General features: G+C 38.6%; 1 protein-coding gene and 1 pseudogene across 2 annotated transcripts; one reads left to right on the top strand and one right to left on the bottom strand.

The window, feature by feature from the left end:
* Nucleotides 1-671: 671 nt before the first annotated feature.
* Nucleotides 672-21,130, bottom strand: zgc:91976 (uncharacterized protein LOC492359 homolog). 2 transcript variants are annotated; one of them, XM_040139171.1, is made up of 6 exons: nucleotides 21,006-21,130; nucleotides 7,003-7,897; nucleotides 6,771-6,888; nucleotides 5,397-5,550; nucleotides 4,142-4,308; nucleotides 672-3,189 (listed from the first exon to the last, which is right to left on the bottom strand). In XM_040139171.1, the coding sequence occupies exons 2-6, from the start codon at nucleotides 7,614-7,616 to the stop codon at nucleotides 3,013-3,015; spliced, it is 1,230 nt and encodes a 409-aa protein (XP_039995105.1). In that variant the 5' UTR covers nucleotides 7,617-7,897; nucleotides 21,006-21,130; the 3' UTR covers nucleotides 672-3,012. The 2 variants fall into 2 exon arrangements, with proteins under 2 accessions (XP_039995105.1, XP_039995106.1); XM_040139172.1 differs by lacking the exon at nucleotides 21,006-21,130 and adding an exon at nucleotides 20,885-20,999.
* LOC120796382 lies at nucleotides 20,667-27,461 on the top strand (annotated as a pseudogene).
* Nucleotides 27,462-27,934: the final 473 nt, after the last annotated feature.

Here is a 27,934-nt window from a genome sequence, read left to right as displayed (position 1 = left end):
TTTTTAGCTGAAAACAGCTGCCTGCTGGGGCCGAACACAACACTTTGAGAGCAGTGAGACTGAATCAGAAAAGTAAACTTGCGGGCTGGACAGCTAAACCCAGAGCCAAAACTCACTATCAAACCCTGTAAAGCAGAGGGGAGCTGCAGATTCAGGTGATAATTCTCTGTAAGTTTTATCAATACCAGAGACCCCTTTCACGCTTCAAGTTATTACTATGAAAGGTGAAATAGAAAGACTATAAGATTGGCTAATTACGGCTAGAAAACTCAAGCATAAGTGTGTTGTAGGTGGTGTGTCTTCACTCATAAATCTCATTCTCAGCAGTTTATTAACTGGCTGACTATAAACAACTGGTTGGATGAGAAGACTGAAGTTTGAAATGTAAGCGAAACAGGTTTGAAGGGTTAACAAGATGCCCAGAATGAGCAGGTCTAATGCAGGAAATAACTATGACAGACATATTGGAAGCAAAAACACATTTTGGAGTGAGAAACCACCCCTCCCTGTAGTGGTCTTATTTATGTAACTCATTGTGTCCATCTGCTGGCTGTTCATGGGTCTGCCACGACGTCATCTTTTGGCACAATGAGCTGACTGACACAATCTGCAATTTATGATAAACTGATAACAAAAAAAAAGAGACTGACAGTTAATCAAATACAGTATAGTAAAATGGTTTATTCAAAAGCGTCCCAAGGAGAATCCTTTATCTTATCTTACAAACATCTGGTATACACACAAAAAGGGACAAAGCGGATGAGAGGTTTACAAAGGAACGTAGAGAATAAACAACTAATTTCCTGGAGACCAAAAAAAAAAAAAAATTCCATCTTCATTGGCAAACTAAAAGACAAACTCCAAACCTTCATCCTTATCAAAGCACTCAAAACATTATTAGGAGAGCCATGTTTGGACCATTACCTTAAACATTATCTGAAACCAAATATGGCCTTGTGTGAGGAACCGGCTGTGCTCTTAAAAACTGAGAAACTGTTCTCTGGAAAAGTGAAATGATCGGACAGTGCTACTGGAAAGAGGGTGTCAATTTTTTCTCAAACATTAAGACTTTTGTTGGCTACATAAGCTCACATTGAAAACAATGATATTTTCTCACCTCCCTTTAACAATGTTAAAAGAAATTATTCACATGATCATTATTTATTTGGAATTTGTATGATCTAAAGCTTAGTGCGGTTTTTCTTTCAACAAAGCTAATCAGTTTAATTTGAAATGAAAGCTTCACGAGTTAAATCTTTTTCCTATATATAAACTTGTGTAATACTTATTTTTTACACTTTTCACTATTCATAGTTACGCCAGGAAAAGCAGAAAAGTCAACATGTAATAGGATCATCTATAAGGACGCATTTTCAAATTCATGAAAAATCAATGTTTACAAACGAATGGCCAAATATATCACCAGTTCTATGCATCATGCTTCAGTTTGTTCCCCACATATAAGTTCCATGTCGAATGTTTGCTATTTCTAGGAGAAGATTGTTTTGGCGTTGCACTTATAATGTAGAAGATAAACTGTCTTCCAACTGAAAGGTAGCAGCTTGATTTAATACAAGAAAAACTATACAAAACACATACAGATTCATTATAGACATGCTCAGAAACTTTGCCTAAAGCTTCTATTTTTACAACTTGTCACATTGAACATTTTCCTCCACATCTCATCACTACATAGGTTACAAGAGAAGACAGTTATGAGGATAATTCTGATTTCAAAATGGGACTCAATGTGGAGAACAAGATTGGGGCTCATTATGTCCTGAGCAAGAGTCGCAGCAATGATGCACAAGACATGTCCAGGTCCAGAATAACTTGGACATTGGCGACATTTCTAATACAACTTCCAATCAGGCAGTGATGTTTAGCCGATAATTTAGTGGAAAACAAAACTAGCAAACGCTGTGGTGCCAATGATCGGGCTTCGAACATGAACAGTGTTGGTTAAGGACTGGTTAGCAAAAATGAAATGTTACAGACATTAAAAGAAAATACATTTAACAGTCATTTTTTCTGTTAGAACAGCTTTAACCAACTAAGTTTAAACCAACTAAGCACAAACTGACATCATAAAGCGTCAATAAATAAACAGGACATTTCACTCACTGCACTTCATTTTGGGAAGACCAATCTTCTAGTAAGGCTGGCGTAGTTGTTTTTACATTCATGGGAACAAGACTGTTAACTAAGTACCACTTCCTACCGTGGCGTGATCACACCCGCAGCAGAGAGATACAAGACACATAGTACTTGAACTGTTTTACAATCAAGCTAATAAAGGCACTGGAATAATGGTATACCACATTAGATTCTTATGCTCTCAGTTATCCATCTTGAAAAAGGTAAAAATCTAAAAATCTTTTGTTGGACATCATTTGTTTTTGAAAAATAAAGTTTGACATACTTAGAAAAATTATTTTTTGCACCTTTGACTCATTTTAGCAAGGACAGTTTACAAAAAGTAATTTGCTATAAAAAAAAAAAAAAAGAAAAAAAATGGCATTATGGCATTTTGGTTATCAAATAAGCATTTGATTGACACTATTTGCACTAAAAAATCTTGTAAGAACATGACGACATTAACTATGGTTTTGTGCTGAGAGGAAGAAAAAGTATTTGAGTCCTTATGGCCAAAAACTGAGTTTTAGAAGTTTGCTGAAATGTTTCATAGATCTGCTACAAAAGCAGAAAGTGTTATATGGCCCACGAAGAGGAAAAGACACAAAACAAATATAAATTAATGCTCCGTATTGACAAATATTACCAGAGGAAAAAGACGACAAGAGAAATTATTTATATAGACACACACAAACAAGAAAAAATAAAAATAAAAATACTAGGTGGGTCACAGTGCTACCCATTTACCCATTTGGACAGGGATGTGTCTGTTACTAGAGGTGAAAGGACAGCGCTACATTAAACAGTGTCATCTTCCATGGGTAAAAACAGCACTTATTGAAGTCACAGTCCTTGCCTGCTGTGACACGACAGCAGTCACTGGATATCCAGTCTGCTGTACTTCAGACCGCGGTTCCATTGCAACACCCGCCATGAAAACGGCGGCTGATAGTTACGGGGGACCGTACCGCTGACGTTCTCCTCAAAGTACTGGAACAGTCTGTACCACCACACCCGCGAGAACGGGTTACTCTGTGACGTCTCCTTCAGCGACTGAAACAAAAGAGAAGATGTTCAGAACACAAATGCTATTAGTGTGGTGATTAAATATCTAACGCTAATTTCTTCGCTAGCTAATTTTTTTATTTTGACCAATTTACTTCAAATTATACTGGGACTACTGATTTTACGGCGTGTCAGCTGTACTTTCTGTTCTAAAGTCTTTCACGTGTAATCTTTTATGCACAGATAAAAGCACAGACAGCAGGGGACAAGCAGAAATCAGATACAATGTTGTACTTGAGGGACAATTTATAGCTAAAATAACTCAACAGAAATATTTTAATTGGGTAAACCTGTGAATTAAAAATCCGACAATTCAAGTTATATCATCACCTCGATAAAAAAATCCTATAACGCCAATATTACCATAAAAGCTTTCCTCAATGATTTGCAGCATTACCCACAATACAGGACAAGAGGACTGATACCACTCTCGTGTTTGTAAATTAAATATGATGCTACAGCCAGCAGACTGGAAACAGGGGCAAACAGCTGACCTTGCTATGTCCAAAAATCTGCATACCAGCACCTCCAAAGCTCTCTAATTAAAACGTCATGTCTCAGTGACTTGTAAATATTACAGGGGGGTTTTGTGCCAGACTATTTCCAGTCTTTAAGTTATGGCAAAAAAAGTGAATAAGTATATTTCCCAAAACATTAAACTATTCCTTTAAAGGGATAGCTGCCTCAGTATAAAACGAATGATGAAGTCTCTGACAGTTGATGAATATCCATCTTATCACATTATACTGATTATTGTCATGTCGTCCAACCCTGAATACAAGATACATTCAATTCTTTAATGCCAAAAGGAAAGTGCTTGAATGAGGACCACAGGGCAAATGCACTTAATAAAGCCTTCTAATTATTCATACTCATTTCACTTTTACTTTAATTCAAAATCCAAAAGAGCAACATAACCTGTGCAGCAGGTTGTACTTACCTGCTGGTTGGCCATAGTGTGGTACCACCAGAAGAGGCGTGTAGTGATAAAGTATGCCACTACCACATCCACAGTATAGTGGTCATGGGCCAGAAGGATGCAAAAAATTCCCACAGCACTTAAGATCCAGCAAAACCAGTGGTACCACCAGAACCGCTTGGGGGAATCTGCCAATTAAACATAAAAAATTAAAAAATTAAAAACACACCTCAGCAGGGTTAATGCACCAAAGAATCAGATCAAACCAACAGTACTGACTTTAGGGAAGAGGTGAAACTATCTCTAACAGCTAAATGGGCCAGTGAATGTCAGCTAGCTGCTGGAAAAAAAACTGTATTTGGCCTCAAAAGCTGAGAAGGGCCAATGTGGCATTAAGTATTAATCAAACTGTTGTCCTTTTCACCACTAGATGCCACTGCTGCATCAATCAGGTTTGTCCACATGAACTCAGTGGAAAATCATTGTAGGACCATGTGATGTAGCAGAAGAAGGAAGTGTTTACTAAAAGCTTGCATGAGAAATGTAATAATCTCCACAACTTGTCAAAGCAGTTAAAATGTGACAACCTCCGACCGTGGCACTTCATCTGGAGCCACTTGGAGGTGTAAACCAAGTTAGTTAGGCGAAGGAAATGCCTGCTGATACCTGAAAATGTAGTTATGTAACGGAGCAATGTCTCTGCACATTGAAACTCACATGTTAACAGATGCATAAGTTAACGGTGCAATATTTACATTACGTTTCCATTGCATCTACATTTCCTGACAGAATTTAGGGGTAATGTTGCCAAAGTCGAGAAATACTGCATGTTAAGAGCAAGGTACAGATAGCACTGAGAAATTAAGGTGTGTGTGAGAACCTCAACCATCAGCTATGAAATTGAGCATATGTTTCGATAAGTACATCTTAATGCCAATTTAAGAATCAAAATTAATACATCTGGAGATCATGCACAAGTGAGCAATGACAGTCAACATTTACATGTAGCTGTGATCGAGAACGTGCTTACTCTTGGCATTTAAAGCCACATGGTTTAAACAGCCCAGTCACCATTTCTGATCAATGCCTTTCTTCTGACATCTGATCTGACCCTCTGAAGGAATTATGACAGATGGGGGTCATCATAATGATCTGCTGCATATTACTAAACATAAAGAGAGTTTGAGAAGGTAAAATCAGCTTCATGTGTGTCCTAGAGGTTAAACCTTCCAGTACATTCTTACTTAAACTATAATATAGACACAGTGGAACTTACACTCCTTGATGAAGAGGTACGTTAGTGTTAACATGACGGTGTGGCCACTGTACAGATAATCTCCACACATGGTGTGGGAACCTGTGATGGATAGGCCCCCACCAGCAATCATCCTCATTATTCTCCTCATCTGTGCCTCCCAGTTCCCAAGAAGCTGAAAGAAACAGCCATACATTACATCCTCTTCATTTTATTAAAAAAAAAAGTATAGTAGCTGATAATATCAATGGTACCTGCTACAGAAATGTAAAAAGCAGGATATGAGGGAGAGAAAGAGAATACAGCAGCACAACATGAATTAATCCAGACGGAAGTGTTCATTTCTTCATGGCATTGGTGAGGACAACTACGATCAAGTTTTCCACCTGAGTCTAGAATCAACTGTAATGCCACCTCTAAATTACTTTTTCCATTGCTTTTGAGATAATCTTACACTGCGTGTGGATATTTTTCCTCGTCAATATTTTGTAAGTACAGCTTTTTCAAATTCTCTGACTTTTGCTACAAAGTGATCTAATTTGAGGTTACAGATGGAACAGAGGTAACAGGTGTCCTGATGCTTCACTCAAGAAATTATGGTAATACAGTGTAAAAATAATCGGTTATGTTAAACTCCTGCATTCAAAATTTTTAGTTAAAACACAAATTAATGAGCAGCAAAATGTAGTAAATATACCAATTTACTGTATGAAGAATGGTCCTTTTCAGAGTGTTAAAGCATTCAACACTAACAAGCATTGTAATGCTGCTGGGTAAAGAAAAACAGTGGATAGTATTATATTCCACTAACATTTCCCCTAAAATATTAGTGGTGGTATTGGTGAAACAAAAAGTAGCACAAAGTGCAAATACTAATGTATAGTAATAATATATCTCGAAAATATTTATAGGAAATTCAGTGCATGAGAAAAAGGGTTATTGTTTACATTTGATGCCACAAAAGGAAACAGTGCATGCATGAGCTTTATGAACTACAGGATGTGGAGACAACGCATAGACTGCATCTATTTTATCATCTATTTTCACCAGGATTGTCTAATCTCTCTATTAACAAAAAATGAATGTGCAATTCTGCACACAGTGGCTTGAAGTAAATACATATGAAACTGCTTTTCTAGTAAAGTATTTGCATCACTATCGCACAGGAACTACAAAAAAGTAGAGTAACCACTCGAACCCCCTCTTACTAATAAAAGAATGGGCATGCACAATCAATCAATGGTCAGTGGAGAACACTCAAAGGCTTTCAGCTCACAAAAGAGGTCTCATTTGTTTGCTCAACTTGCCAGTTCAGGATGTTCGTTCCAAAAGCAGTTAAGTAAGAAACAGACCTTTCATAGTGGTGAGAGAAATAATAATGTGCATGTATTATACCTTAGGAGAGCATTTGAAGTGCATCCCAGGAACAGGCAGAGTGGTGATGTACATGGTAATACACCGGTACAGATAGAGTGTGCCCACAATGAAAAAGAACCGCCTACCTATAATTGACCTGGAAAAAAAGGCAAAGAAAATGAATAACATGACATTTTCATTTAGTTGGTATTCAGATTCAAAGTCAGATTTTATTTATTTTATTTTTTTGCTTACTGAACTCTGACTGTACCTGTGCTTGAGTAGAATCCATTGTATAAGCCAGAGTCCCACCAGCAACATGCCATTAATCTCACAGATGGAGAAGGCCCACTCCACCCTGTCAAACAGGTCAAAGAACTTATCAGGCAGTGGTGGGGTATGCTCCTTTGGTGGTACTCTCTCATGGACCACTGAAATGACAACAGTGGTGGTAACAAAGCACACCACTGCATAGAAAAATGCTATGCCCGTCTTCCTCCACTCAGCAGGGAATGAGGAGTGTTTCGCTTCCATTGTAGGGATGGGGATGTGGACCATCTCTATCCTAATGTCCTTCGCCCCCAGTGTGCCATTCCTCTGGGGCTTGCTTGTCCCATTAGGCAGCCCACCTGCATGCCCGTTTGCGTGACCGTTTTTGTGAGCCTCCATATGGTTCTCTATCCGCAGCGTCTCTAGTCGCTCCATCATCTGCTGCCCGCCATCAGATGACACCAGCGAGAGGGGAGGATTCTGGAAATCTGCCTCGGTGAGCCTGAGCATGGCAGGGCCGTCCGTGTGGCGGAGGGCATCTATATACTCTGACATCCCCTCTTTGCTCAGCCAGTCAGAGACGTCCTCTACTGACCATGCCGCCACTGTCTTCATCTTTGCCAGTGGGCAACGTGGAGGATAAGGAGGGTCCTCAGACTAGAGAGGAAGGTTCACAAGAGGTTTGGCAGTCTTATGGGGCAGTGGGAAGTCCTCTCCAGTTTTGGCACATGGTGATTCTTGCACCCAGAGGGACCCCAGCCTCTCCTTGAAATTATTTAGCGAAAGTAGGCAGCAGGGTCAATCAGGGTTAGGGACAATAGATAGCAGGTGAACCACAGTGGTCTCCTCTGGCTTTCCTCACTTCATCAGCCCCCCCACACTCACACACTGCACCCCTGTTAAAAGGAAAAATAAAACACTGAATCAGAATGCAGTGATTGCTATCCACTTCCCTCATTCTCCACAACTATAAAGGAAAAATGAGTCATAATGCTAGTGATGACTACCAAACTCTGGTGAGTATAGTCCTGGACTGGCTGCCTGGCCAGACCAGGAAACCTGTATATATACTCACTGAATAGGAGAGCAGCACGACGCACAGGTTGTTCGGCCAACACTAAACTACTGAAAATCACAGATGAAACCACTTAAGCTCAATTTCACAGCCATAAAACATTAAATGAAAAGTTGTCATCATTATAAAGCTTTTAAAACAATAACAACAACAGAATGACGACTCAATCGATCGGCAGGTTTCCCCTCTTTGATCCTCACTGCAGGGAAACCTTTCGTACATCACTGGTAACATACTGAGTGGATTAGCTCTTTTACACATAACCCTCTTCTCCACTGAGTTTCAGTGTCAACACACACAAGAAGTGCAAGAAGTGCTTTTGAACTGCCCGCATGAATGGGTTTCTGGTTCAAAACCACTAATATTACAGTGTGTGCACAGATAGACTGCCAAGTCAACTCACCATGTAATTTAGGTTAGTTAACCAATTTATACCTCAAGACAAACAAAAAATCTATGAAAATCTAACAGTTCCTACACTGTACGCGTTTTGATTAATTACTCAATTAATCAACTAACTGTTGCAGCTCTAATACAATCCTGTGATTGAATTTTTCCATAGTGTGTGTTTCTCATCCAGGCTTCTGGAAACCGCCTAAGCTTAGTATTAACAGAATTACCCCACAAATCTGCTGCATATCATGCATTTTTTATAAACCCCGATGATGGTTGTTTGACACAGGGTGTCCATGCTTATGTTCAGGGGAGTTTGAGGTACAGCTGGAAGCCAAGTTCTGATCTACTGCATGGACAGGAGAAGGAAAGGAGGAGGATGGTAGGGAAACAGACTGCAGGAGGAAATCATAAATCAGAGTGAAGGTCAGCACTGAGAGAGCCCCACCCCTGTAAAGAGGGCTATGAGCCAGCAGGCAGGCCCCTGCACAGCCAGCTCAGCTCAGGCCAATAGCAGCTAAATACACTGGCAGGCTGGCTGGTTGGCAGGACAACAAACTGCACATCAGTACCTCATCTCACCTCGGCTCTGTTCAGAGGCCCGTTCATTTAGGCCAGAAAAACAGAGCCAAATAAAATGGGCTACAAGCTGGGTCATGTAGAACTCATGACAACACCTGGCATCAGATTTATTCCTGCTTAGGTCTGTAGAACAATCTGACCTAATAACCTAATGTAACATACAAACACTGAGGCGGAAGTGTAAAAATAAGCATATGGATGGCGTTCAAACAGCACAGCATGAGACTCCTCATTGCTATGTGACAACCCAGCTGTGTGCCTTAACATAGTGTGAAGAGTGCAAAGGGGAAAAGGATTTATTGGAGCTAAAGAGAAACTGAGACAAGGAGCACTTACCTCAGTCTGTTAACAGTGTGCAGTTGAGACAGATCAAAGATAAGCTGTCACTGAGTCAGCTGTGTGCTGAGGACCTTTGGTCCATGAATCAGCTTACAGCATGAAGAAATAATCTGACTCAACTGAGCTGGCAGTGGAAAAAACTAACTAATCCTGAGACTAATAAACTAACTTTATTTACCCAGGATTCCGATTACAGGGGAACTCCCCAGAAATCCTGAATACGAGGGTGCTATCAATTTCAAAATTAGCTGTGTTTTGTATGCTAAAATTTCATGAGAATATGTATATCTATTTCGGTGATGGAAAAAGAGTGTGACGGAGCGTGAAGATTCACATTTCTTTGATCGCGGAGGTTAATCAACACCTAAAGACCAAGTAGCAGGATGTTTCAGCCACAAGAAAAAGAGATGGAAATCTGATTAAACATGACCTCAGGACAATATTGTTTGAGGGCAGAGAACTACAGAATCAGAGGAAAGATTGGAAATGCTTCAGCCTTATGATCTTGTGAATTTTGATACAAGATAAAGATAAAAACTGAAGCCCCTCCCTAAACAAAAGACAGAGGCTTTGGTTTCCTTTCAGAACCTTTGTAAATACGACACACCAGAGGAAGACAACACAAGAGGATAGGATCGTTACGTGCCACGCTGTCGAAGGTTGTTTAAAGGTGTTTAGGGAAGTGGTTCTCTTTTTTTTTCCCTTTGTTTTTTTTTTTACTTGACCGGAACATTAGACATCACACACACACGCACACAGACACACAAACACACGCACACAGACACGCACAGACACACACAGAAGACGATAGAGATGGGATATTTGAGGGTTTTTAGAAGGACATAAACCATCTAAACTTTGCATCTTCAAACTGCTCATAAGCCAGCAGAGTTCACTCTTAATTAATAAGTGATACAGGGACCATACAGTAGCGCTAGCTTTACAACGTTTACTTTGATTTTATTCTCTGACGCTGTTCTCACGTGCAAAGCAAAGCTAACTTTTCTTGCTTTAAGTAATTAAAATTTGACCTCTTTAATGATTTTCAGCGTAGTACAGCTATGTGCACTAGCTAAAAAAAATACCCACCTCTGTGTATACTCCATGTGTGTGTGGAAAGACTCAATGAGCCTGACTGCTTTAGTGGGTGGATTTCAGTTTGATGGGTAAAGCACTGGCTTGGCAGCTGGTTGTGAAATGATTAGTACAGAAAAATTATTGTCATTTTTCAAGCAAAATAGTTAGAAAATGCAAAAACATTCTCAGCTTCCAGCTTCTAAAATGGCAGGATTTGCGGCTTCTCTTTGTAATATGATACTAAAGTGAATACCTTGGGTTTTACACTTTTGGTCAAACAAAACAAGACATTTAAAGATGTCAACCTGGCCTCTGCAAAGTTGTGATTGTGATTTTTCTTATACCAAACGATTAATCGAAAAAAATAAAAGGCAGATTAATCTATAATGAAAATAACTGTTAGTTGCAATTTTACATTTCTTGCTTCTTCCATTCTAAAGTGAATAACCTATTGTTATTAAACGGCTATAAATGCAACAGCATGGCCTGAATGAAACAGACACCAATCGTGAGGGAAACATCACATCAAAGCAGCACTGAGGAGGCATCTTGGTGATGCAGCAGTCTACGACTGAACCGATTTGAAACATCATGGGAATAGGTTAGAACTTTGATGTGTTTCATGTCACCACTTCCTCTACTTTTTAGATCTGTTTCTGCTGCATACACCTTAATCAGCGAAACTGCCACCACAAAAGTGACAACAGCAAAACTAAAAGTGACAACAGCACAGGGAGCAATATAGCTAAATTAGCAGTGCTCACTGGAGAAACTGATAAAAAGTGACTTAAAACTGAAAATGGGACTGGATCGCAGTCAAAGAAAACTGCACTCCTCCCACATGTGGTAAATTTTTCCCACCTGAAAGTTTGGTGGGGCCCAAGGGGAAGGGTGGGAAGGGGGTGTGTGGAGTTGGGTGGTTTAGCACATGTGACATCAACAGAAAAAAATCCCACCCAAGAGCGACAATATGTCAAGCCGACACAAACATAAACGCACCATCCGTAGCCCATCTTTAGGCAGCCAAAAGTGGGAACAAATGACTCAGTCACAATGGCTTTTAACTGCCTTTCAGAGAAGTGGAAAGTCAGTTCAGATCAGGTATAACAACTTCTAGTGAGAAGACAGACCAATGATTGAAACCAAACTGGCTCTGCCACTGCTACAGGTTACATCTAGACATGCAGTTACTAAATATTTTGTCTTGATAGTAACCTGTTGCATTTCTACTTTTGAGCTCCTGGGCACCTGTGCCATTCAACTTATTGCTCTTAGTTTTGCATTCCAAAATTCCCTCCTCTCCCACAGCACTGACCTCATAGAGGAGGAAAATTGTTTCTCTGACCTGTCTCCACTCTCTGTCTTTTAGTTTCCACCTCTTCCTTCATCCCCCTGCCTGCCTGCATGATCAGGAACCAGTGCTGATTTGTTGTCCTTTCTCCTACTCTGTCTCTATTGCTGCACACTTGTTTCCTGCTGCTCATTCATGTATTGTCTTTTTTTTTTTTTTTTTTTTTTGGCCCTCAAAAAATAAACAGCTACAACTTCTCCCAGTGAAAAGAATGGCCTTTTTTCAAATTGCAGAAGTACAGATACGTGAATATTTCTGGGATGTGATTACAGATATACAGTACAGAGACTCAACACACAAGACATGCACGCACACATACATATATACACGCACAGGCACATTAACCTGGGGGGGGGTTTTCCAGCATTACTATGTTAACCGGAATATGCAGCTATTTTTTTGACAAATACAGTATGTCTCTTAGGTAACAGTAACAATCACTAAACACTCAAATCAGGATGTCGTCATAATAAGGGCTTTTCACAACAACAGCATGTCTATGCTTGAGCTGGTTGCTGAAATAAAATCTGCAACCATTCATGTGTTTCCATCACGGTACCCATGACAAGTGTTGGGCATTGTCATCATCATGTAAAACTAACCTTGTTCTTAGGCAACTAGAAGCAATGAGCAGCAAGAGGAGCTTTGAGATATGACTAGATGAAAAACATAATTCAGCGATCCTTTAAACAAACGTATACACTGCTGGAAATATGGACCTCAAGCGATATTCAAAAGGAATTGGAAAGTTGCAAAGATATTGAGTACACAAGCTTAAAAACAAGGTTAACTAGAAGGGTATAGCAAAATCGAAAAATTCCAAATAAAAAACTGATTACAGAAGAACAAAAGAGGTGCGGATGCGCAATGATGATACCAGTATCAGTTTTGTCTTGCTGGATACAAACTGACAAACAGACTCATTGGATCACTCACTATTTTTGTTTTTAGCAACTATGTTTGACAGGATATGAGAGTTGAGGTCAAATACCATAATGCAAAACAACTTTTCCTCATGTTATAACAGCATGTTAGTGAATAAAGTAGAGCTGCAACAATTAGTGAATTAGTCATTTGACAGAAAAGTGATGTGTAAATAATCTGATAATTGATTAATCATTTCATTCTCTTCTCAAGCAAAAAAGCCCCAAAATTCTCAGCTTCTCAAATGTGAGGACTTTCTGCCTTTCTTTGACATAAGTGTAACGGTAAACTGAATATCTTTGGGCTTTGGACGGTCAAACAAAACAAGAAATATGAAAACAACACTAGGGGCGTGGAGAAATGTTTTCATTATTTTTTGACATTTCGTGGGACTAAACAATTAATTGATTATTGAGAAAATAACAAAGTCATGAGTCTCTGTTGTTGTTTAGCTATGTTTGTTTAAAATCAGGTCAACTTCTAAAATGGTAGAAATGTGGGTCAATTCATAAAACGTTTTGCTGATGCCCCAGTCCAAATGAAGACAAAATTGCCTCATTCACATAGGCCAACAGACCAGTCTTGTTCATGATTTCACTGTTAGTTCTCATGTGTGACATCTCATGTTGCATTTGACCAGGTTATCCGTATGCGATACATTTACACAAAATGGTCAAATCTTTGGTTAGTTAAAACAGACTTGACATTGCACAACCTGCAAGCAATGTCAGTTGCATAAAAAAACCAAACAAAGACGATATTCCCCCTTAACTTGTGCCCTAAGGGTGTTGTCCTTTTCTTTGTGCAAAGTTTTTGAAAGAGCAGCATCACTTTACAGGTTTTTTATCCTGCGAGACAAATGAACTATGAGGGAACAACATGCTCTCACCTGTATCCCTTTACACTTAGTATACAAATACCCCACAGGTAGACAATGCAAGGCCAATATTTACACGACTGGGTCAGCCTGGTTAAAGTGAAAGATACTATGGTTAAAAATTAACGGTTAACGTTCCTGTTGAGGATTACACACTACTAGTTCAGCCCCAGAGTTAGAATCAAGTATGACCACTGACCAGAAAACATTCAAAATGAGAAGAACTCTGGTCAAATCACTCATACACAGAGGTCAAATACACCTTACATAACTTTGGTTATGCACTGAAAATTTCCAAGATGCTCAGCGACCACCAGTACTTAGCCTATCTTCATTGATGTGTTTGGGAGGGATAGACTAAATGATTCAAAAGTGTTTGGCTTGAGTGAACACATAGGATGACTATGTGTTCACTCCAGCCAAACACTTTACCACTTGCTATCCATTCACATAGTTTCTGTATTGTGCCAAGGCTTTGAGATTTCTGCCACCAACCCAATACCAATGAAAAATTTATTTGGAAAAGTTCATCATTGACATGGTCTTTCCAGGAACATTTTTTTGCTTCCAAAATAGCCCCAATGAAAACTTTTTTTTTCACATTTCTTCCTTTTACCCAAGTTCAAATTAACTTAAAACTCTTGAATGACTATTTTACTTGTTTTTTCAAAATTGTATTTATTCATTTTTAAATTTATCTTTCACTACTGTGTCCAATTTCTAACCGTGTTTTGATATTTTGTTGTAATCATGTTTTGGTGTTTACCTTGTTAATGACTTACATGCACTTATAAATAAATTAACTTGACTGTGTAACTCACTTAGCTATAAAACAAAACCTCCATTAGTGTTTAAGTGTTCTGCTTGCTTATATTTCATACAAATGTCCAGTGTATAGCCAGCAATAAATATCATCAAAACCATTAACATGATTGTATTAACTGTATGATTATGCTCTACCTCTCTATGCATTCCTAAATCAAGATCGCCTTGGAGCCTTCAGCAACACCAAATCAATATTAAAACCAATGCAGATGAGTGTTACAGTATAACATGTCCTTTAAAAGTAAATTTGAATCAGCACAAACATCAATTTTACATTTTTATACTACACTTACACTTGTTTATTTTTGCCTATAGTCAAGAAATAATCTTCCCATGCTGTCCCAAGTGTTTTCTTCACTCTATGGCTTCCTTGAGCAACAGATTAATCGTCACCTCAGGGACCCATGACTCAAGACAATACCAAGCTTCTTTTAATAGCAGATATGTAAACTCATATTAGATAAAAATAATTACATTTACATGACATGTCTGAACAGTCTTGTTAGAAACAAGGTAAATGGATCCATAATGGCTGACAACAGAATTTTCAAAATGTGGATTACATAACCTCCTACTACTACTACCTAGGAACATGGCACCTCTTATTTGTACTTAAGTAAGACGACAGGGGTAGAGGGAGAGTGAAAACCTTCCCATTCCAAATAGTAGGTAAGAGTGTAACTTAATTATGGTCATAACTATATGATTGGCTGCATCATCTGCATTGTTAAACTAAACTACATTCAGAAAGTGTAGTATCCACTTTTCTACCGTTTTGACACATAAAATTTCCTTGGAATAATATTTTCAATAAAATTAACCATTTCTATTCCTTTGCAACGTCAGTTTTTAAGTGACTAAATACCTTGATCACTTCATCATTCATCCCTATATAATTTAAGCTAAAGTTGACGAAGTGTTAAGGGGCAGATGCAACATTTTCCTCTACTACAATGTTACAAAACCATTTAGCTAATCTGTCATGATATAATAAAGAAAACAATGAAGTATGATAAAGTCAATAATGCCAAATCAACCTAGTTCAAAATATGCTTCAACATAAAGACTCTAGCAACCCTACATTTACTGAACAATTATTATGTTCAACTAGTCTGTTAATTAACAGAGCAACATGTTTGGCCAAGGGTAGAGATGAGACAGACCGTAAAACATAGATGGCTCTTGCAGAAGTCTCGGAGAAGCTGAGCTGAATTGCACAACAACCAATGTACTGGTAGTTGCTATCTGCTAATGAGAAAATCACCTGCAGCTTTATGAGTCACTGATGAGGGTGTCAGGCCCTCACAGCCCCAGAGGACCAACACACAACTTGCCTAGACGCTCTGTTCAATTGTATGTGGCGCAGACACATCAGAAATAATATCTAGAATATCACACAGGGGACTCGTTGTCAACAGGGAGTAATTAGTTTTCAGCACAGCATTTAGCCCATCTTTTCATATATCAACTATCTAAAGTGCAAAAGTTCTGTGTCAACTGACAAGACTGACAGCTTAAAAGACTTCCCATTACTTTGCATTTTTGGACACTAGCAACACTTTTCTTAAGGCTGACAACTTGGGTAAAAATAGAAAATTGTGTTTCTTACCAACAGCACTCTTGAATAATCAGTGAAACCCTGTAACAAGGGCTAAGTTAAAGAAACTCAATAAACATTGTGGTATACTTTCTTTCACACAACACAATTTGCAAAATACATGCCTTTCTTGGACTTAAAGTGAATGTAAACAATCTACAATTTAAAACACCATAACATAACCTTATATCTCCCTACTGGCCTGAATGAAGCTCTGTCAGCATTTTGGAGGCTGTTATGTTGAATTACACAATTTTCATATAAAGTTGTCATCCATTGTACCACTTTGATGATCATGCCTGATGACTTTAAAACTCCATAGTACCATAAGATAAACCATATTCACTAGGAAGGAAAGAAAAAAAAAAATATCCTCCACAATCAGCCAGTGGTTCATATGCTCCTGGATGGAGGCACACTGACACAACTGCAACAGTGTGTGTTTCCAGTCATTTCTCAGTTCAATCATGTTATTTACACTGTTGCATTCTTTAACCATGAAGTGTAAACGGGCCTTAAAAAGAGTTAGTCAAATGGCAACACCCATAAATGCAGACAGAGTTATAATACTGTACGTTAAAGTATACAGGAATGTATGGTCATAAAGCTTATTTCACTGTTGCCTGGAACTGTACAATTTCCAAAAAAGAAGTATTACGGACACGCCTCCTTACATGCAAATACAGTAAAGTAATCTACAGCAAGTTCCTCCCTTATGACAACCATTTTAAAATGATTACAAGAGAAAAAAAAGAAACAAGATACTTCAACTACACATTAATGCAGAGAGGCTTTTTTTTTTTTTTTTACACAAAAGATGCACACTATACCATTAACATACAAGGAGGTGGTGGAGTTTCAAGTTCCTATGGAAAAAGAAACCATCTCTCACCAGATTTTTTTAGCCCTGCTTTGTTAGTTAGGGTCTCTTTAACATTCACACAATGTACCTACATAATTACATTTTAATTAATGTATAGTCTTCCTTCAAGGTCAGTTGCAATCTGACCTGCCACTGGCCAAAATCACACCATCTACCATCGATATAGCATCAAGTTGCATTTTGCATTTAAAATAGGCCAAAATTTGCAAAAATTAGGGCAGGAGTAGGTTTACAGCAGTAAGGCTACTTAGTTGCCGGATTTACTTAAAGTACCTTAAATTGAAAAGACTCTTTTGAAATGTATGTAAAACAAAAACCCAGAGAAACTTGATCTAAATATATGAAATACAGGAGGAGAGAGTCAAAGCTACACGAAATAAGTCAGGACAGGGGGTTACCAAGCTCAGGTGTAAGCAAGCTAGACAATTACACAAAACAGAAAACAAGCTGGCTTTCAAAGGGGCCTCTTGCACCACTTAAAATCCCTTACCATTACTCCCGCTGCCCACCCTTGTCCACATGCATTTGCCACTACATTTGTCAGGTACCTGCATCTTCTAGTCTAATATAAAACCCCACATACACATTATTTCTAGTCAAATGGTGCCAAACTCACTTAAAGTCTGTGTGGCTCCTTTGTTATTCAAACAAAGCCCTGCCAAGTGAGGATATTAGACTACTTAAACACTGCCCTTTTGTCCTACAAGGGTTATTAAAATTTCATCCAGTATTCTAATATAATTTCTTTTCTGAAATACAAAAAATAACCTACATCAAAGTTCTAGTAGCCTAGATTTCCAAAAAGCAGTTGTAGGCCATGGGAAACTGGGACATCATGTGAGTGGCAGTAAAACTTCATGTGTTTCTAATTATGGCAGAAACAAGATTAGAGCCATTACATATTGTTTCTCTAGAGGCAAAATTATGATGGAAATCAAATGATCAATGGCTGTTGGCTGGCACTAACATTGTAGTGCCATATGCTAGAACAACAAACAAGCCAAGGCCATCAATTAAGAGCATTATACCCAAGCTGTGGTTTGAGTACTGAGGCTCAAATACGCTGGAGAGGAGAAGATACACACATTTGAAAATTCGTAATCATTTTAGAAAGGTCCAATAAACATTGTCAAATGTATATCAATTTTAGAATGTATAAAAGACCCAAATAGTATTTTTCCATTTGATACCTGAAGCCGCTTTGACCAGTAACCTATTTAAAAATAAACTGATAGGTAAAACAACAAAACAAACATTAGGGTAATTGCCAGGAATCTGTACACTGTATCAACAGCAACAACAAATTTGGATGAGCAACAGTTTGATCTTACCAAGAATCCTTCAGGCTTGGTCAGGCAAACAAACATTTGCATCAATGTGTATACTGTTGGCTACACTCAGAATTTACCCTTAAGTTAAGTACAGGTGGTTAGATATCATCTGTGGAGTGGACAGCTGAAGATATGGTAACAAGACAAAACAAATTAAATTAATCTGTGTGATGGAGACAAAAGGTCAAATGGTCCAACATACACTGAGTGGCCACTTTATTAGGGGCATATGTAAAATACAATACAATCCAATAGAACTGTTCTGCCATAAAATCTACTTTTGTGATGCGTATGATGCCCAGCTTTGTTGACATTGTCATACAAGTGTTAATTCTATTATAGGTTGTCACCATTATAAACTTTTTTAAAGATAGATGTAATGGTACTCATATACACACACACACACACAACTTAGTATATATATTTTAAGAATGTACACTCTATAGAGTGTATTTATACTTAGAATGGGGGCTTTGATTATACAATTTTAATGATCGTGCTTGCTCTAGTCTTGAAATATATATACTAAGTTGTATATAATAGTTATAATACTTTCTGAGCTGATGTTTTCATCTAAATGTTAAGAAACCATTGTTAATTGTTAAGTGTAGGAGTGTATTGCTAAAGTCTGTTCTGCTCATGCAGTGGAGAAGTGATTAGTCAGGTATTTACGGGGGTTATGGGTATGATCACTTTATCAAAACACCTTCAGGCTTTTACTCAATTTATAAACACCAAACATATGCGCTGTTAACACTCTCAGTGTGTCTTTAGACAGAGAGGCTACATTTAACTAAAGATTTGTAGTGTGTGTGCTCATCCTTTCCCTTTTGTGTCTCTGCATCTGCTCTCATCTGTTGGCCTTGTCCCTCTCTCGCATTCTTTCCTCAACTCCGAGTTTCTGTATGAGTCTCATCTCACTTCCTCTTACTGTCCTGTTAATATTTGTGACTTGTATATCTTTCCTAATTCTGTCTTCAAAATCAAGATCAGATATTTGCAGAAGATGACACAAACATGTGATACAGATAAGTGCAAAAATCATTAGAAGGGACGCTAATAATCAGTTAGCTATGGAATTATAATGTGAAACTCTGACTAATTGATGGGTCATATCCAGTAAACTTATGCTACGTTCATTCATAAAAATGACACCACGCTCTATTGTCATTAAGTGAACTGCAGCCTATGGAAGCAACGAGCAACCAGAGAAGGAGTTTGTGTTCTTTTCTGGAGTTGGAAAATTAAATATCACTCACAAAAACAGAGTTTGCCTTTTCTCTATTCACAGCAGTGGTAAGAAGGTGCTTTTCTTCCAGAGAAAGTTGATGATCTAGGATACTGTTAGTAAGTTTGGTTGTCAGCAGTTTTCCAAGGCTGAATCATAGCTTTGCCTACAGAATACTCATTGTTACCACTAAAAGACAAGAAACTGCTGTGTCTTGCTTGTCAAACATACCAGTTTGCTTGTTGATAGTCTGACATGCTTTGCTACAGCAATGAGGTTTTCTCTGCAACTGGGCTGGATGCAGTGACAACAACACACCCCATTGACTTACTTTACATTATGCAGCCTTTACACAGACGGCATTTACACTGTTTATGTCTGTGAAAAGCTGCTTTCTCCCCAGTTCCCTCACACAGACGTCTCCCTGTTTATTTTGATCACAGCCTTTTACTGTGGCCTTAGCGGATCTTGGGTTAGCTGTCATACACAGCATGTCTTGCTAACAGGGCATGTGTGGGTTTTTCCAACGACACAACTGTTCAAACACATCTGTGATCAAGTTAGCCCCCTCTTTCCCTAAAAGAGGAAGGGACATGTCTACACTATAAGACTTTGTGGAAAACAATGCTAAATCAGGTCACCCGTTCCGCCCCGCTTTTAGTCGAATAAACGAGGCGAAACAGACCTCTAATGTGACCCTGTCAAGAGGAGAGAGCAGAGAAAAATGTTTGACTGCCGTTAGAACTCTATATTAATATTTACAGAGAAAAAAACAGCTGAAAATATTTTCGGCGATGTGCTGCCACTGTAACGTTAGTGGGCACACCGGTGAGACAGCGTTACATCAAAATCATGGCTGAAACAGGTGGCTCAACGGGCTTAAAACACTGCTTTCATTCACATTGAGACGTCAGCAGCCGCTGTATAGTGTGGCTTAAAAGCTTATAGTCTGAAAACCTAAAAATAGATAGGCAAGCCTGCGTCTTCAGCATTTAGCTAGCTAGCTCGCTAGCTAGCTACAATACAGTCCACACTGTGATCTTTGGGGTAACGGTTAGCTACATGTTTGTGGTTTACAGTGCTGCGAAATGTGTATTTGTTTTTGCAAACTACATATTAACCAGCTCTAGGTCGACATTAACACACCGCGGACTGGGTGTAGCTTCGCCGCCCATCACGTTGAATCTGGATTAACTCTAACGGAAGATGTTTTGTCGTCAATTGATAAAAGGTTTCAACACAAGGCCAGTGAGCAAGGTTAGTTAGCTGACGTTTGGTGGTAAATATAACGTTAAGAAATGGTCCGTCAAATTTTGTACATGGTAGAGTAACGCCGCTTAACGTGTGCTACAATACAGCTGTTTATCTGAAAGTTTGTATAACACATTAACTAGCAGTTACCTTGGCACGACTTGGAGTCACTGTGTCAACTAACCGACCCTACACGGGGCTGAGAGGGCTCAGCGTTTGGATAGGTCTGCTTTCTACAAAACAGTATTAAATGTGTGTTTAATGTAATTACCTTGCTGTCGAAATCTTGAAGGACTTCTCTAATTGTAGCTGTTACCACCGCAATGTGGTACGGATCGCTTCATTGGGCTTTCATGGGTAGGTGGTTTGTGACTGGAAAAGTGGGGAGCTCCCTTCATACCGTCACCCGTGCTGCCTTCACGCCCCATCAGAAATGTAGGTCAAAATTGACGATACTTACGTTGCCTGTATGACTAAACGACGGCGTATGGCGTGACGGGTCGCAGCAACACATTCTATTTCCAAAAAAAAAAAAGAAAAAAAAGAACAATACTACGATGAATTTAATCATTTATTTTGAGAATGAATGCGCGACAAGAGACGTTTTTACAATTTAACTACTAAAGTTGGACAGCCGGAGGAGCACGTGAATGCAGCAACGGTGCTTCGCAGAAAATGCAGCGTTTGAGCTGCACAAGCCAACAACACTCAACTCAAACGAAGCCATCTGTCGGTGAAGGTCCGAGCACGCCAAATATTTTTTTTTAAAAAGTAAACATTGTGCTTTGTAAATATAGCTCTAATGTACAATAAAAAAAATAGATGGATAGAATACAGCAAAATACAGTCTGAATGTACTGATAATTTAGCTAATAAGAACGTTACGTCAGAAAACTAGCATGAAACCTTACTGCTTCCTTTTGTGGAAGGGGCTTACCAAAGTAATGGTTGATATAATGGGTAGAGCAGCAATGTGGTTAAAATCAATATTGCAGTATTCATAAAAAAAGTTTTTGTTTTTTTACAATATCAATATATAAAGAAAATCACATAAAATAATCAAAGTGACGTTCAGTGCAATCGACTGTGTTCCACCATTAATGAATGACATCAGACAAAACTCTTAATAAATGTAAGGCAAAACCTTCAGTCACTCATTTTGTTAGTTTTTAATTACACATTGCTCGATCAGTAATGTAGACAGCTGCTTCAATAACACATGATCAAATCATCATGATACAATTCCACTGTTTATAAATGATTATGTCGACTTGAGTAGGGCAGTGACAGGGGGAGGACATTCGCAGTCATAGTCCTAAAAAAAAAAAAAAAAGTCCCTGTATTTGGCACAATAAAACATGTCAGAGTTGAAATTACAGTCTGACCTTCGCAAGCATCACTCCACTAAAACTGCAATTGACATTTTAATGCATACTTGTGCTAATACCCACTCTGTACATTTTCTTCTGTTTAGTCTGACAGAGCATTCGCTGCCTCTTTAGGTAACTTTACATCCTCAACAGCCTTAACTGATATGTGACTCCTTCGAGGATCAGTAATGGATCAGTTTTATTCATCTCTTAGGACCTAATCTGTTTCATTTGAAAGACTTTTGAATGGACTGGTCACTGAATGGTACCCTGTGCTGGACCCAGTAGAGTCCACAGGTTTTCCTGTACAGACTTAACCCAAACTGAAATCTGGAAATTTCAAATGACAGATACTAGAGTATTAATTAATGAATTACAGTAAGCAGTGAAACTGCCGCAGATACCGTTAAAACAATCAGATAATATATATAAAAAAGGTGAACAGTAAAATTAGGAAAAATATACTCAAAACTGAAACTGAACTATCTTAATTCATTTGATATTAGATGTGCTAATATCTATGTATGAAATGGGAAATAGGCCTGGCAGTTTATGACATATTTTCAGATTACATTTCTAACCAACATTTGCTTGAGAATAAGTCATTTTCAGTGAATGAGAGAATTCGGCCTGCTATAGGAATTTTGTTATATTTGATGTCAAAATCTGCAGATGGGGGTTTTGCACTTGTCGAGTTTGCATATGTTTCATGTTGACATTTTTCAGTAGTAGTATGAAACACCTAAATGCATGTTGATATTTGTGTGCCCTATGATAGAGTTTAAGTACTGAAATCATATAAAATACTTTTGACTTTTTACTAATGAGTAGAGCTTTATGAGTTCAGTATAAAGCGCAAAGCCAGAAAAGCAACTATTAAAATAGACTAAAGTGAAATGCAGTGAAATCCTACAAGACTGAATTTCTACCCGACAGCATCTAGTGAGCTGAAATATAACTGGTAGACAAATGAGAATGAAAAAGGCACCCCTGTGACTCACTGATAATGTAGAGTAGAGGGGGAATTAAATGACAAATGAGAGGTCAATGAAACTGTGAACACTGCACAATCTTCTGCATAAGGACATACTGTATTTTACTAAAACATCCAAATCATTCTGCATCTTGATGAGTTCTCACACTGGAACCTCCAGCTCTGTGGTGAATGTTTTATCATTGCTACTTTGATCTGAAAGCAGTTGGAGGGAAAATACTGGAGCTGTGATAAATAGTATTTGTATACCTATCAAATCCAAAAGTTGTGGTGAGAGCGATAGAGAAGGTTAAACAAAGGGGTTTTCCTAACAACTTCACAGTGCAACAGTAAGATATTAAAAACATAATTGATCACAGGATTTTTGTTCAACTGGAACCATTTTTTCATTGCAAAGAATGATTCAAGTTTTTAAATACAAGCGGGAGCTGGATGACAGTATATGATGTCGATTGAAATATCCGATGAGAATTCTGTGAATGATTAAATTTTCCATTCTTACTATTTTTTCTTTTGAGGTTGTCAATCAATGGCTATTGTGTAGGCACAATACATTTTAGGAAGTGCTGTGATAAAACTGGGGTAAACAAACTGGACCGGACTCTGCTCAGTCCCATTTTTGATGCTGTCACACAGGTGTTTTAGGTTTGGAAAAGTTTTATTTCAAGACAAAAGAAAGGTATGAGGAAGTAAACTTGTATCTAATAGAGGAAATACTTGATGTTGACAGATCCATCTGCCCCCATCTGCACAATGTCATAAAATTGGTCTGACTGTGATAATAAGACACGGCACAAGATACCCAACGACCAAAAACATCAAGGAGATTCAGCAGCTGCACAACATCGTCCTGCACAACGCCTCGGGTGAAGAGAACTGGCTGCATGAGATCAAGACCCAGTGGACGATGTTGGTACACTGAGGACATGGACGGCCGACTCGTCCAGAAAGGTGTGAGTGATCACAAGCATCTGGCCGTCAGGCTGTCAAAGCTGTTCCCCTCACTCAGAAGCTTCGAGGTGGACTCATCAAATTCATAACCAGCTCAAAGCACAGGTGTGTCAACAGCTCACTGTCCTTTAAGGCTGGACTCAAAGAGCTGTGGGCTATTAAAGGTATGACCATGGTAATTATACTGCCACTGTTCACAACTTAGATGCATTTGCAATAACCTTTTCCTTTCTCTCTACCCAGATAAGGAGTTTTACCATGCGGTGAACGATGCACTGATGAGGTTTTTTGACAAGTGTACCAGGTTTGTGCAGGAAGTAGATAACAACCCCTCAGCTATGACGGAGGTGGACAAGTTCAAGCAGGGACCAGAGTTGAGGAAGAGTCAAGAGGAGATCGCAGATCTTCTCACTGTCCAGTACAGATTCATCACACACAGGCTTATCTGCAGAAAGACTGCCTTTTTAAACTGTTGAGTGTCCTGCGTGCATGTAGTCTAAAGATTTAGCCTTCATCAAAACTCCCAAGGATATACGCGCATCTATACACTGGGTTTCTCCTATGTCTGCTCAAGACTATACTGGACATCTGTCCCAGGTCTATAACAGGTCCCTGTATGAAAGGGTAATCCCAGATTCTTGAGAGTGTTGTCCTTTAATCCAAGCATAGTAAACAAACAGCCTGAAACAGACAATACAATAAGTGCATATTGATTATATACATATATTAGCTATTATACACCACATTAAATGCAAGAATTGTAAAATAGTAAGTGTTGGGGAGGATAGTGTGCAGAACATCCCAGTGATGGTATCTGACACTGGGTGGAGCTGTTTTCTGATTTGGAAGCAGTGAGGCGTCTGCACCCGTTTGTGGTGAACCTTGTCATTTATAGCATGTAAGTAGTTCAATGGGCTTCAAAAAGGCACTATAATTTAGCAAGCAATGCCTACCCAGGTTCTTCAGTTATGAGATTAAGATAAACTACTTTCCGAGCACCTGCAGTGTTACTAGATAGATGAATAGTTTTTGGTGCTTTAAATGGGAGTATGCAGTCTCTAAGTACTTTCTAGTTTATTCTGAGAGTATGTCATTTTTCTGGTATCTCAGATTTCTAAATGGCTGCATTTCTTGTGTAACTTCGACACTAAACATTTTATACTAACATTTCTCCTCTAGATATGACTGAAGCTGCATTTTACTTGTGTGCTTATGAATTTGCCATCAAGGTGGTGAACTCCCCGTGGCGTCAGCTCTTTGATGGGGATGAAGCAAAGGTAAAAGAGCATCAGTGATCAACTGTATGTACATTTAATTTGGCAGTGGCATCAAATGCTTCTCTTAAGTCATCTACGGAGTTTATCAGGCTTATTACATTTATAACATATTTGTTAGTCATAAAGGTGAACTGCTTTTTTCAAGTTCATTTATTTATGGGGTTGTTTATCACAGTGAAAACAAATGGGATGTTTTCCTGAACAATCGGCCTTTTTCACAGGTTTTTGTCAAAGTAGAAAAAGCACAGTTGTACAAATAACATTAACAATGGCTCTGTTCTATTCAAGTGTCACAGTAAGCCATGACAGTTTGACAGAGAGCCAGCATGCACAACACCAGGACCCTGAATCTGAAGCAGCTAAATGGAATTCAGCCACCATTCATTGCTTATTTACATCTGTATTATACATGTCTGAAACAGCCCCAAATTTCAAAATACAAATATATCCATACTCTGCAGCTTTGGCAGGAAATTTACATTTTAATCCACTGTCACAAATAGATTTTATTTATAGAGATCTTTATCGCCAAGTGTACAACAGTGGAAAGGTTTACAGAGGGGAAAAAGAAGGTGTTTGTTTCCCATGTTACAGGCTTACCTAAAAGTCAGGCCGCCTGAAATTTTACCTCACATAATGTAAAACTAGCAGGTTGCCATAAACTGCGTTAAGCCCACCAACATACAGGCTACCGTTGAACTTTCTGCACAAACAGGTTATGGAATACAACGGTGACCTGAGGGAATTCTGGAAAAGAGGCTATGGTCATGGTATCAACGGCAAGTCAAGCTGCATTCTCCTCCATGACGTTTTTGGCCAACTGAACAAGGCAGCCGGCGACAACCAGTAAGTGATCTCTAAAAGACTGCAGTTAATACAAATGTAGGTTGTACTAGCTGAAGACCTTCATGAACACTTTCAGTGGAATAGATAAAATAATTAGCGATATCACTGGTTTTATCTGCTTGTCCCTCCATCTTAGTTCGGTCCTATTCTTTAGTTACAAGTATGGAGGTTTAAAATGTATCCTTACACACACACAGACTGAAAAATAACAGTGGTATAAACACTTGGTTCTAACAACCCAGATGTTGCTTGGTACAGATTGCATATTCTGATTTGTATTAGTATTTTGTCTTCTCTTATGGTTTTATATAGTTAATACTTATGAAATACAGCTCCTTCATTGTTACAGCAGACCCCATTTGTCCTGTATATGGGCTTCCATCACCTGCTGGGCCTGTGACAGAAGCCGTGACAGTCCGGGTCGGCCATGTACAAACCATCCTGCCATTGCCTACCCTGCTGGGCTTCCCCAAGGAAAGTGATGCCCTGACATCAATCGACTACGGTACAAAGAGGGAACGCTCCTTCCGCACCAGCCACATGTTGCCCTATGCAGCTAACTTACTCCTGACTGTGTGGGAGGCGACCTGAAACTGCAGCCACAGCTCAACGAGAAGCCTGTGACTTTCCCCAGTTTAACCAATCAGCAGGCCTCCATGCCGCTCTATCAAGATTTTATGAGATATGGGTTTGTTTCCATAGATATGGCAAACCAGCCGATAGAACTATATATAGATATTTCTATATATATAAAAAGCCCTTAATCAGTTATCAGCTTAGCCAGTTTCACATTACAAATATCTACAATTAATTTATGACTAGTCAAAATGCTAGTTGCAAACATTACTCACTTTTGCCAGTGAGTTGTCTCATGTTGCAGTATATTTCAATCTAGCAAGAAAAAAACTATTTTTATCAACATACATATGTATGCAACAGTAGATATTTTTATTTCATGGGGAATAACTTTTAGTTTTTTCCAGGGGGTTGACTCGCAGGTAGCCAGGATAATTTTTAGTGACTGATTAAAAGGAAAAGAGCAACTGTGTGGGATGTGACTAAGATTATTTACTCAGGTCGTGTACTTATCTACAGTTTTGATGTATTTATAGTTTTTTTTAGTATTTCTATTTTATTGTACTTTATATGTCTACTCCACTACATTTCAGACAGAAATATTGTACTTTTTACTCCATTACATTTGAGAGTTTTAGTTACTGATGTTTTTCAGATGAAAAATTTACATTAAAAAACATATGAAGAATATGAATATACTCTAAAAGATTAAATCAGTGGTTCACAGTACTGTTGGCTTGTGAGCCCTTAAAAGAAAGCATTGTCTAGTTTGGGCTTCTTGTCATGTTTTGGATAAGTACGGAATGAACTGTTAGCAGTTCAACCAAAGAGACATTTCACCTCTAAAATGTTCTATTTCACATAAAAATTAGAGGAAATTGAAGACAACTTTGTGTAACATAACTTAGTTTTTTCTTCTTTCTTTACCTATTAATCATCTCACAACCCCTCAGATTTATGTAGTGACACTTTGGAGGGGGCCGACCCTCAGGTTGGGAACCACTGGATGAAACCACGTAACTGTTTGTAAAGCAGTTAAACTTAATTAAACCAGCGTCACTTCGATGCATCAGTATTAACAATGTCATGGCAAGAGTGCCATGCACCTCCAGGGTATGTTTCTGGTGTAACGTTGATCTTGGAAAGGGATTTTCTTTAAACATGGTTCACTGCTGGCAAACTACAA

Source organism: Xiphias gladius, chromosome 11, assembly GCF_016859285.1.
Source record: "Xiphias gladius isolate SHS-SW01 ecotype Sanya breed wild chromosome 11, ASM1685928v1, whole genome shotgun sequence".
NCBI lineage: Eukaryota > Metazoa > Chordata > Actinopteri > Istiophoriformes > Xiphiidae > Xiphias > Xiphias gladius.
The sequence above is the reverse complement of the archived record's forward strand: the minus strand, read 5'-3'. Positions and strand labels throughout refer to the sequence as shown.

Excerpts from the sequence above, each read along its gene's own strand:
- zgc:91976 (XM_040139171.1), bottom strand. The coding sequence starts at position 7,616 with ATGAAGACAGTGGCGGCATGGTCAGTAGAGGACGTCTCTGACTGGCTG. Across the intron at positions 5,551-6,770 it reads ACTTCAAATGCTCTCCTAAG|CTTCTTGGGAACTGGGAGGC; the intron begins GTATAATACATG and ends TGTTTCTTTCAG. Across the intron at positions 4,309-5,396 it reads GTACCTCTTCATCAAGGAGT|ATTCCCCCAAGCGGTTCTGG; the intron begins GTAAGTTCCACT and ends TTTAATTGGCAG.